Source organism: Pithys albifrons, chromosome 6, assembly GCF_047495875.1.
Source record: "Pithys albifrons albifrons isolate INPA30051 chromosome 6, PitAlb_v1, whole genome shotgun sequence".
In the NCBI taxonomy this organism is placed as follows: Eukaryota; Metazoa; Chordata; class Aves; order Passeriformes; family Thamnophilidae; genus Pithys; species Pithys albifrons.
The window spans coordinates 5,490,108-5,502,297 of record NC_092463.1 but is presented as its reverse complement, the minus strand read 5'-3'; the positions used below and the strand labels follow the sequence as shown (position 1 = coordinate 5,502,297).

At 49.2% G+C, this 12,190-nt stretch overlaps 1 protein-coding gene across 3 annotated transcripts in view; it reads right to left on the bottom strand.

The window, feature by feature from the left end:
- Positions 1-12,190, bottom strand: part of DAAM1 (dishevelled associated activator of morphogenesis 1) — a 95,045-nt gene that overhangs the window by 13,240 nt on the left and 69,615 nt on the right. For 2 of the 3 annotated variants that reach the window (XM_071557305.1, XM_071557304.1), the window contains 6 exons: positions 11,744-11,931; positions 11,126-11,428; positions 10,904-11,011; positions 6,886-6,915; positions 5,400-5,503; positions 131-215 (listed from right to left, as the gene is read on the bottom strand). In XM_071557305.1, the coding sequence (XP_071413406.1) occupies positions 131-215; positions 5,400-5,503; positions 6,886-6,915; positions 10,904-11,011; positions 11,126-11,428; positions 11,744-11,931 (818 nt within the window). The remainder of the gene's footprint in view (positions 1-130; positions 216-5,399; positions 5,504-6,885; positions 6,916-10,903; positions 11,012-11,125; positions 11,429-11,743; positions 11,932-12,190) is intronic. The other variant, XM_071557303.1, reaches the window with a different exon arrangement.

The following is a 12,190-nucleotide window of genomic DNA, read 5'->3' as shown; positions in this document are numbered from 1 at the left end:
TTTTTCAACATGTGGCTGGTAAATAATATGGGGCTCGACACACTCAAAGCCATGCTTTGGTCTGGAGTGCCTTGCACAGCATCATCTCAGCATGAGGTGACCACAAAGGAGCACAAGACACGTTGCCCACCTGTTCCAGCATGTCTTTCGGGAGATCCTCCTGCTCATCCATCGTCAAAATTGCTCGTTTGATCTCCTCATTCGAGAGTTTCAGCCTGGAAGGTGGAGGGGTAGGACAATTATTCCCAGCCCAGCAATCTGGGAAGGTTTGGGAGTGTTTCCTTACACACTCGTGCACCATGAACAGCTTAATTCCCAGCCAGCAGCCGCATCACAAATAACTCTACATAGCATATTATAAACAAGGATGTGTGATAAATGTGGTGGGACTGTGCTCTGCCAAGCACACACAGCACAGCACAGAGCAGCCCTGGCCCTGCTGCAAATGAGGGGCCAAACCCCATCAGCCAATTCCCTCTCCCCACGCTGCGGCTGCCATTTCTTACTTCCTTATTTTATAGTATTTTGTGTAAGTATTCTAAGTAGTACCTTGTACACATAGTGAAAATATCCATCTTTCATATGTAACTCTTGCCTGTAGCAGTGCTGCTCCTGCAGTGTCAGCGCCCCTAAAGGACACGTGGTTAGTGGGGTCACAGTCCCACTGGCAGCACAGCACAGCCTGCAGATCTTGAACCCATTGCTCTTGAACCCATTGCCACAATCCCTAAGAAAAACCTGGCCAATTTCCAGTGCTGTCCTTGGATTTAAGCATTGCCTCTACCACTTTCCCACCACCTTTGGTTGGAGTCATCCTCTAGGAAACAAATGAGAAAGAAATCCAAAATTTGAAGCTTATCATCCCAGGAAACCCCTCAGTTTGGGTTTTTTTGGAGGGGTGTGGATTCAGTGTGCTTCCAAGTGCAAGGAGCTGGAAACCAGCCTCCCCTGCACCTTTTTCTTCCTCTACTTCACACAACAGGAATTGAACATGTAGCCTCAAATCGGAGATTTCTAAAACCACAGACCACTGCATCACAGCGAGCCCCACCAGGCTGGGCTTCTCTGGTAGTTTACCTGGCAGCAGCCTGCACTGAGCTGAGGTAACAGAGATTGAAAGACACCCTCAGCTTCTCCTGGGCTACAGAGCCATTAATTACAGTTTAATTTGTCTGCAGCACTCCCTGCAACCGCTCCCTGCGAGGACTTTGATTGCAAAACCACACATACTCTTCTTCTTTGCATTGTGGTTGATAAAATAATTTAAATTCAAAGGAGGGAAAGCCCAGAAACTCCTGCAACTCCATTTGCCAGCATCTTCTCCCTCACCGAGCTTGCTGTGATGGTTAAAGCTATTGCAATATTGGTTTTAAAAGAAATTAACCTGCTTCCACAAAAGGAAAAGTCAGAGTTAAAAAGACCTCTCCATGGGCTTTAGGGAAATCCATCAGCCCAGTCTTGGTGAACTGTGCTGCCAAGGGATGCTGAAACACTGGATGTGGCTCAAAGGAATGAGCTGAAACCAGAAATGCACCCTATGGTGGGATGTGAGACCTTGGAAGTCAACCTGATCAGCAAATCAAAAAGATCAGGAGCTGACTTGATCACTCTCAGCAATTAAACAAGGAGGGTGTTTTTCATCCCACTGTCTCTTCAGAGAGCATACTGAGACTGTGGAGCTGGCTTTTGGAAGCTGAAGCTAAAGCAGGAAGGGTGCTGGTCTCCAAACCAGGATAGCAAAGGCTTGGTTTAGCTTGAAATATTTTGCTCAAGACTAGAAGTGACAGATTAGTTTTATTGAGGCAGGTGGATCTTACAGACCTGGTAAATAAATACTCATCCCTTATAAGCCCATGATTCTCATCCTGTAATCAGTCCTCTTTCACCTCCTGCTCAAATGAGCACCCTAGAGATGGTTTGTTAATTAAGGGGAGAGTTAAAATCTTCCCAAGCCAGGGGAGGAAGCTCAAAGATTGTGCTGAGCAGCAATCAGGACAATTGTTGTCATACAAGGAGCAAACCCAGGATTCGTGGAAAATGTCTCCTCTGCTTGCAGGGATGAGCAGCCAGATCCTGGTTTCACCCAGCCTGTCCCATATGAGGGCAGTGGCTGGCATGGGACACGACCCAAGACAAAGCTGTAAGAGGACTTCTTTTACACCCAAGAAGCAACAGAAATGCACAAACCACCATCAGTATCTACTCCAGTGAAAAACAGACACTGTCTAAGTCTGGACATTTAGAGGGATCCCTGGGAGGCAAAAATGCTCCTGGTAGAAGAGGGTGGGCAGGCAGCTGCCTCTGACCCATAGTTAACACCTAGAGCACACACTTTTACCGTGACTGTCTCCAGGAGGGTGGTGAAATTGTGGGTGACTTTTTTAAGCCCAGCTCATTGAAAGCAAGGCCAACAATAAAATACATTAAAAAAAAAGAGGTCAAACCCAAACTTTTCTCAGGAATCATCACAACCCAGTGCCAAGAACAAGAGCCTGCCCCAGCATCGGCAGAAGCAGGCGCGGGGCGCCAGAAGAAAACAGCTTCTCAGACAATATGATGGGAAAGGGGCCAGTGAAAGCTAGAAGCTTATCTATAACCACAATAATTATCATTGTTGGCAGCAGCTGTCGAACGCGAGCCGTCTGAGAGGAACGGGGTCACAGGACTTGCTGTCACAGGGATTTAGAGCCAGCAGCCCGGCAATGCGAAGTGACAGCTCGCCAGCCCGACGGGAGCGGGGCTATTTTGCGTGGCTTTTGTCAAATCCCGCAGAGGACGTAATAAGTGTGAAGGGGAAAAACGAATTCCGCCGGGAAAGGGACGCGCCCTCCTGAAAAGCCACATTCATTTGAGGAAAATGCTTCACATCGCCTCGCAGGGAGAGAGGAATCAAACGAGCCATTCACCGCCAGCACAGGCGGAACGATGGAGCAAGGGGTGTATTTGCATCTGGCACAACACAGGGCTAAAAATACACACCCATACACAGGGAGCAAAAGCAAGGACGTGGTGGGTTCACAGAGGAAGACACGATAAGGCACTGACATCGGCAAAGCATTCTCCAAAAAACAAGAAAAAAGCAAGTGTTAAAAATATTCTTGTGCTGCATTACAAGCCGGAGGAAAATCCAGTGATCTCACTGCACAGTAATTTCTCCCAAAGCAAGGGGAACAGGCAAAAAAATAAATCTACAGAGAGAGATAAAGTATCTCACTGGCCATAATCTTTCCACACTGTGAGCCAGACAATGCCTGGTGAGCTCACAAATGTCTGGGCTAAATCAGGGGCCAAGCTTGCAGGTCCTTTCACATGTGAAATTCTGCTCAGCCCCATGGTGGCTGCATGAGTGAGGAGGGAGAGCAGCAACCCAGTGGCCAGACCAGTCTCTTTGGAACACTGGGACCAGGGACCCACTGGTCTGCCCAGATTTGGGATGGACAGAGATGTAAGGATTTGCCCAAGGATACAAGGAATCTGATGGAGGGGCTAAACCTGGTACAGTAGAAGGATACTTGGTCTTTATCCCTATGTCAACCTTCCTTTTAGCCACTTAGCATCACGAGTAAATCACACTGAAGGATTTTTGGGAGAGAAGCTCAATTATGGTCCTGGGAACACCGTGGGAAGAACCCCAAAGCACTTCCAAAGCACTGTCTGGTAAAACTCACTGCAACCTCAGAGCCACCTGTCCTTGCAGGGCCCTCATGCTGTGGGACAAGCCTGGGAAAAGCTGTGTTAGAGGCCTGGGGACCACCCTGCAGAGCAAGTCTGATCCTGCTTCTGCCCTAGGAAACGACCCACAGGGGAGGGCAGGCAGGCAGCAGCCTCTGCCATGCCCTTTTTGTGGGATTAATTACTGGCGATTCGTTTCCAGCCATTGCTTTCTTGGAAGAGAAAGGTTTGCTGGTGAGATGAAATTGAGACCTTTACTCAGTGGGATGTGCAAGATGCCCTTTGAAGTTAAGTGCTTGGGTCTTTCCCCTTCCCACTGAAGGAGCTATTTGTGTGCTTAACTTTCAATTACACACTGAAACCTCTGGCTGAATCACACCTAAACCCACTGTGACTACGTTCAGCCTGTGTATGCCCGGAGCACCCCAGCCAGTGCCTCGAGTCCCATCGTTTTACTTGCTAATAGCTGGCTGCCACAGACATACTCATTTGCCTGCTGTTTTAAACTCTGCTTTCATCGTCATCCTTTTTATTTGGACTGCTAGGAAGCACAAAAATCCCCAGAAGCAGCCCGGAGCAGAGCCAGCCATAAACACGGCAATTTTATCCCCAAATGCTGCGGCACATGGCTCACTGCACGCATCACTCCCGCTGCCCACAGGGCTGCCAACCACCTCTGGGAGAGCTGGAAGAAGCACCAGGGACTGTGAGTTATCCACCCAGAGGTTTGGTTTTTTTCTTCTTTTTTGCAGATGTCAGCCTCTCTGTGCTTTCTAGGGAAGGAAACCAGCTGGGCTGCCCAGACAAGGCACCATCTCCACCAACCCATGGTCTGAGAGAACACAGAATTTGGGTGCTGTGGCTGAAAACACAACCTGCCAATGACACTGCTCCATCCTGGCCAGAACTGGGTAGTAGAAAAGCTTTTGTACTTCCAGGCAGCACTGTGAATATATCTGAATGAAGCTAAGTTTTTCTGCCATTGGGATATTTTCCTGGTAAGTCAGAAGCAAGTGGCATTTTCTGCTGCTATTTGGGTGGGTTTTTTAAAGTAGCTGCAGTGATGGTTCATCCTTTCAGACCACTGCAGCCTGGCTTCCCTTTTCTCACGAGTCAGTCTTATTGGTGTAGTTTATCTTGCCAGAAAAAGGTCGCTTTTATCCTCTTGGCAGCAATCTGGGAATTGGATGAAATTGCTGGTAGCAGTGCTGAGCCTGCCTGGCAAGGAGTATGTGAGATGCTGTCATCCCAGTGGGGCAGGGCAGATATAAGAGCTGAACATCCCCTTCCCAAAATCCAGATGTGGCACAGGACATTGTCTGGGCAGCACAGTGGCTAGCTGAATTACTGCTGCTCCCTGCACCCTGCTGATACCCAGTGCCTTCCCCACACCAATAGAGACCCTCTTCAACCACCAGCAAAGAGCAAGCAAAACCCAGGCTGAGACAAGAGGTGAAATCAACTCTCTTCCACTCCCTATGATGGCTCATGGGGTACCCCAGCCCCTCTGGGGCTTTCCAGGGACAACCAATTGCCATGTACCCTGCTAATGGCATTGTCCCTTACATGTCACCGCACCACAATGTAAGGCAATAGCTGGGTTCAGGTGTCACTGGCTCTCCTCCTGTCCTTAACCCCCCTCCAGGTATAAGGGGCACCCCCTCAACCCAGGGTAGGGTATCTATCATCTCCCCACTCCCTGGCAGCCAAGGAGGCATTAACCATACCTGGAGAGGAGGATGTTGCAATTCTGAGCTCTCCGGCCGTCTATGACTGAAAGCTCCTTGACTTTATGCCGGGAACTCAAAGTGTCATCGATAGCATCTTCCTTCTACAAAAAAAAAAAAAAAAGAGAGAAAAAACAAAAAGCCTGGAGAAGAGCCACGGAGCAGTAACGACATTTAGTACTCTCAGCACATAGCAGTGTGATACACAATGGGCCTCCATTAATCAGGAGTGTCACCATGGGTTGTGGGTAAGACCCATTGCCTGTAAGTGAAACACAGTAAGCCATCTCATAAACCAGAGCTGGCTTTGAAGCCACTGGTTAGAAATGTAAATATTTTCTCAGACAGGGAAGATTTAAAAATCTGCAAACACACAGGCACTGCTGAATAAATAAAGCTGGGCTTTCTTAGCATACATACTTGTGATACTTCATTAAACCCTCGCATGAAATATTTCATTATGGGCTGCTGCACACACTCAGAATCACTCTTATTCCTCACCCCTGCTCCAAACATCTGTAATCACCCTTCATGCATCAGTCCTCCTGAGCCAGCTAACCAATACAGGCTACCAGACTTGCAAAAGCAATCTGCTGCTTTTGCAGTGAAATCCTCCCAAAATAAGGGATTTGGAAGCTGGACTCAGCGTGGCATAAGCACCTACATCTCCTAAGCAGCTTAAGTACATTACCTTCAAATGAATAACAGTATTGTGGTTGTGGGCAAATGGGCACATCTACACAACAGCAGTTTTGCAGTGTTGCCCAAGGGGTTCATGTTGCCCCAGGTTTTAATTTACCATATTGCATATTTTAGTAAGGTTAATCAATTAAAAACTGGCTATTCAATCCTTCTGGAAGGAACACAACCTGAGCTGGAAGGTCCGGTGCGTTACAGATCCACACTAAACATCCATGAGTGTAGGAGACCTGGCACATGGCCACTGCATGGGTTCAGAGTGGGCACAGAAATTCCCACTTTTTTATTCTTTTTCTTGTTTGAATGAAAAATAACCCACACCTATAAGAAGCAGGAAGTTGCGGGGACAGGCAGCAGAGGCAGGTGATAGTAGGTGAGCCCCAAGTCATCTAGCACCAGCTGACCCTCTCCTGTGCCTTGCCTGCCCAGACCACAACCAAGCAGAGAGCTTCAACCCATGAGTTTACTAATTTCCCTCTTTCAAAAAGCAAAAATGCTTACGGGTAGGAGCTTCTCTGTGTTCACCTGCATCTAAAAATTCAACCCCTGGAATCAGACATTGGCTTTGACCTCAGGTCAGGCAGCAGGGAGAGTGGCTTCTGACTTAGCAGCCTTCCCAGCATCAACTTTCAAGCTGCTCCTCCTGCTGATCTTTGTACCTCTCCAATTCCCCGTTTACCACACATTAACCCCCTGCAGAAACACCACATGCCCTGGTGTCCCCAGCCCCGCTCTCGCCCTGCCCTCACCACTCACACGCAATGGGATCCTGCAGGTGCTCTCTTACCTGTCTGGAGTTACCATTCACAAAGAAGTCCTACAGCCATAGCAGAAGCATGGAAAAAGGCAGTAAAAACACATGCAGTTCAGTGATCTCGGTGAAACCAAAAGGAATTCAAGCACAGAGAAGTGCAGCATGCAACATGGGGACGCTGGCAGCACAGGGAGACACTTGAGGGTGCCAGTGCCAAAACAGGGAGGATGCAGGTGAAAATGTGGATTAGAGGATGTGCAGAAGGGGACTGCTGATGGGAGAGGTGGCTCCATGAATGGCTCAGGCCAAGGTGCTGGTGTGCACAGAGGTGAGGAGGGGACATGGCTTGAAGTGGGAGGATGCTGGCCAAGCCCTGCCACTGGCCCAAAGGCACAGCACTGCTCAGCTCACTGTGCAGGAGAGGAAAATTGCTAGTTCTTGCACATGTGAGGGACTAAAATGTCAATGCGACTGCCAGGGAAAACAGGGCTTTCAAGTGGAAATAACGAGAGGCTCATTTCACAGCAAATCTGGCCACAGCAAAACTTTACTATCTGTCATGGCAACATGTTTTGCTTTGACTTCTCCTCCAACAGAGACACTCCTGCTTCTCCAGCCTGGCCAATGCCACTCTGATGCCCTACTGGCACCGGGTTGCTCCAAAGAGCTTGTTGTCCTGCTGGGCTCCCCCCACCAGACTGGAATCGTGTGCAGTAAAGCTGGCACCACACATGTGTGCGTGCACACACACACAGACACACACACAGACACACACGGAGGTTTTCCCTCCTCATTCCCTCAGCTGAGCTGTGCCTATTATGAGCCTTGTGGCTAAAAGCCTCTACTTCCCAGCAGTCTCCTTTGTGGGACAGGCACAAAGCAGAGCCACAAGCTGCAAAGGCTATCTTCTTCTTCATTTAACTGGTCACTAATTAGCAAGTCTTCCTACCATTTTAATGCTCAGACTTGCTTCAGGCTCCTGGAAAGAAGAAGGACATGGTGGCTCTCCTGTCTCCTGATCCAGGAGGGCTCCTCATGTATTAAGGTATAGGAAATGCTCATTACAAACCCCTCTGTCTCAAACCAGCCTCATCCCTTCCCCCTTCCCTCTCAGGAACCATGATCCAGCCTCTACTGCAGGGCAGTGTAAGAAGGAGCAGCTTTAAATCTGTTGTGACCATCCTCACAAATGTTTCTCAGCCCTGCTGTCCCTGGCCCCTGCACAGGTCACTCTCCCTTGCACAGCAGAGCTGGAGGCTTTCCTTCCTTCATCCTTTTTTGGGAGACGAATTCTTTCCCAGCTCACTGCTAAGCCCCTGGTTCAACAACACGTATTTTTTCCACTTGGCCTTGACTCTTTCACATCACTCACCGCTGCAGGACTTGCCAGAACTGCCCTGGCTGTGTCACTGCTACTTATCAGCATCACTCCCGGCCTCTACCCCCTTGCAAGGCTCTCAAGACATCTCTGACAGAGGCACAAATCCCTGTGTAGCACATGTAAGCCCTAATGGCCCTGGACTTGCTTTTCTCCATCTACAACATATGTACATCCTTACACAGCTCCCTCCAGTCCTCATGCCACAGCCTAAAACTCACAGCTCCTGTTGGTTTTTCTGCTACATCTGAAAAGACTAGGAAATGCTGGTATTATACACAGCTACAGGGCTGAGCCCTTCTCTGGGGACAGGGACATCTATAGAGCCTTGGCAGGAAGGATGGGGCGGACATGGGCTCTCCTGACAGTTTCACCCAGCATGAGGCAGAGATGCTCCCAGGCTGAGCCCAGGAAGTCCAGAGGGTTCCTGTCCTCCCCACATGGAAAGGGCCTTTCCTGAAAGCTGCAGAACTCACTTTATAGCCTGCATTTACATCCCAGCCTGTGATGTGGGAAAAGCACTTAAAGAGATGCTTAAAATTAAGCACATCATTAAGTCTCAGGTCTGTGCAGTACTTAGGGATTCTCAGGCACTATGGCAATAAAATCAGTCAAATTCCAGCAACAGCTGTCCTATAAAAGCCACCTGGGGGTGGTCAGAGAGCTCTCTGCACCATGCACACCTCTGCACTTGTCTCAGGACAAGTGAGAGGCATGATCACTGAGCATGTGCCTCAAAACAGGGAATGCAGGCAGGAGAAATCCTTGCTCCTCCACTGCTTGTTCAGGACAGAAACCAACTTCTGCTAGAGCTTGATAACTCTGTGACTTATTAAACAATTAGTTCATTGACCCTCAGGGACAGCCTGTCACTCCCTGAAGTCCCCCACCATGTACAAAGTGTCTGTGGTTTGCATGTGTCATAGAATCACAGAATGATTTGGGCTGAAGGAACCTTAAAGACCATCTAGTTCCAACCCCCCTGCCATGGGCAGGGAATGTTCCACTAGACCAGGTTGCTCAGAACCCCACCCAACCTAGGGTGGAACACTTCCCTTTATCTCATGGAGCACATCTAACCCTGCATGCTGGTGCATGCACTGCAGCCACCTGCAGAGCTGTGCTGCCAGCAATGCTGAGGCACGCAGCCACCCTGCCCACCCTGAAAATACCAGTGGGAGCACTCTGGGGACTTGCAGTTAAGCAACCATGTCCTTTAGGTCCAGGGAGATGTGTCCCATGGCTCCACTCACACAAAACAGTGCTACCACAAAGCCTGGGTGAGCCACAAGGAACTTGTGCATCACATTCCCAAGGGTGGCTCCAGCCTCAGTAGCATCTCACAGGTGGGACTTCACCTTGTCTTTCCCGTATGTCTTCCAGATGCTCTTGCAGCATCTTCTGCCAGTCCCAACTCAGACTCTGTCTCCTACGTTCAGCTCCCATCCCATGTCACAGCTCTCCTTGCAGCATCTCTCTGCTCCTGCTGCTCCCAAATCAAACCAGCTACTTCGCCCATCAGGACTTCAGCCAAGCCAAATTATTTTTAAATTCCTGCCTGGCAATAATCCACATCACACCAGGTGACTCAAGGACTCGGGCAGGCAAGCTGGAGGGCAAACCGTCCCGCTGACACACAGGTTTCTATTCTTGCTCCTCTTCCATTTCTTGTCCTCAGACGTGCCCTCCAGTCAGCATGAGTCAAACTCCAAAAATGCTGGGGGAACAACAGTGCTGTGGTCACCTACTACCAAAACACTGGGGCAGCACGTACTTCTGGTGGGTTACTCTTGATATTTGCCCTGCTCTAATCTGCCCTGATCTTTCCCTAAATTAGCCTATGGAAGAGATTAAACTCTCACATTGCCTAATGAGCTTATGGGTCAGGCCCACTCCTTCCCAGCACTGTCCTTCTGTCTGAGACTGGCATGAATGAGACAAGCTGTTCTGTCCTCCCAGTAATACAGCCAGGTGTTCAGCAGGTGAACATCCTTTTTCAGCCTCTCTCCTTGTTCTTTCTCCTGCCTTCTTGAAAAACTCGTTGCTTATGCCCATTTTCACCCTGCCTGAGGTAAAATAAGCATCTAATTTTCTTTGTGTACTTTGATGCCTTCCAAACTGGGACTATATTGCTTGACCAGGAGATTAAAAAGCAGAGACTCTTGCCTAAAATGACATTATTTTGGTTTGGGATTTTTGTTCAAAGCTCACATTTTGCTCTTGGCTCACTACAAAAATAAAAGAAGAGATCCACCCATGGTACATGTGGGCAAAACTTAGTCCTTCTTGGCCAGAGAGGGATAGAAATTTTCCACCCAATACAGAGACATGGAGCAATTGCTGTTAAGAGCAATCCAAAAATATTACCCAACTGTGGCCACATCTGGGGCCTATTTTCATACATTCTCTGTCTCCTTTTTGTGTGTTTTTCTGGTGATCCATCTTCATGACACACATGGTCAGGTGTGTGGGCACGGAGCTGTTAAAAGACACCTCACCACAAAGGCTCTGGCATGTGATGAGAGGATAAAGTAGATCAAGTCGATCTTGCAAACACAGCACTGGTATGAAATAATGATGGGAGATGTGTTTTTAGACATGAAACCACATGATCCTGTAATGGTGGTACCTCACCCAGGTCCCCATGTGTGCCCACTCCAGGCCAAACATTACCTGCTGTCTTTGGTAGGCAGAGAATGTCCTTTCCAGGTCTTCAAGGTCCAGGATTTTGAATACTTTTGTGTCATCTATGTTGGTCCACACGGTGCCTGCCAGCTTGTTCTGCAAGACAGTGGGAGCACTGCAGGCTGAGGGTCCCCTGCCCACCTGGCCTTAGATCACCAGGTGGCCATCCAGCACCTCCAGTTTCACTGCCGGAATTATTGCCCAGCTTACCTCTGGCAGCTTGGACCAGTTGAAGGACTTGAGGGCGTTTGTAGGCTGAGGGATGCTCTTCTTCTTGAAGGCCACACCTGGAGGTGCTCCAAGGGAAGGCATCCCACCCAGGGGTGGGGGGCCAGGGGGAGGCGGAGGACCACCTGGAGGGGGTGGTGGAGGAGGTGGTGGTGGACATCCCACTGGGAGTGGTGGTGGTGGTGGAGGGGGAAGAAGAGATCCAGGAGTTGGAGAAGGTGAAGGGCCACCAGGAGCTCCTGGTGGCATGGGAGGTCCTCCAGGGCTGGCAGCACAGATCGCCCTCTATGAGAGAAAGAGGAGGGGGAACGAGTCATATGGGGCTGGCGGATACCACCTAAGAAACATGCTGATATTTAATAGCTTTGGCTAAAATTTAACCAACAGAGGAAGCCATCAAAGGCTTCAGCACTCCTGACTGAGGTTTAGTGCATCTGGAGAGACAAAATCACCGCATCACCAAGGAAAGACATCTTAGTGGCTCTCCCAGCAAGCATCTTTCTAAGTCCCCCCGTGCAGTTAGCCTCCTGAAATCAACCCATAGTGTTTGCAGGGAATTTGGGACTGAGTCCAAAACAGGGAGTAGGTTTGAGTTCTCACCCTGCTCATCTCGTGGAGCTGTGCCGTGAGATCTGCCACTTGCTGCTTGACCTGCTTGTGCTCACTGGATTCCTTCTCCAGCTTCTCCTTCATCTTGTTCAGCGTCTGCATCATCTCTTCCTTCTCCTGGGCCTTGGCATCACATTCCCGCTCCTTCTTCTCCAGCTTCTGCTGAAGCTCAGTGTGCTCTGAAACAGCCCCATGAGACCACTTTAGGGTGAGAAACACTCCTTTTGTCAATAGAAGCCCATAGGGGACTAAACTCCACACTGCCCTGAAGAGAAGCTACACGGTTGAGAAAAGGGAGACTGTGCTGTGCCTTAATATCCCATTTAGGGCCTCTCCATGAAAAAATTCTTATTTGCTTTGCCCATTTCCCTTCTCATCCCCATGGTGTGGCATTTTCTCAGCCCCTCAACAAAGTCTGCAGACATGTATAAATAGATA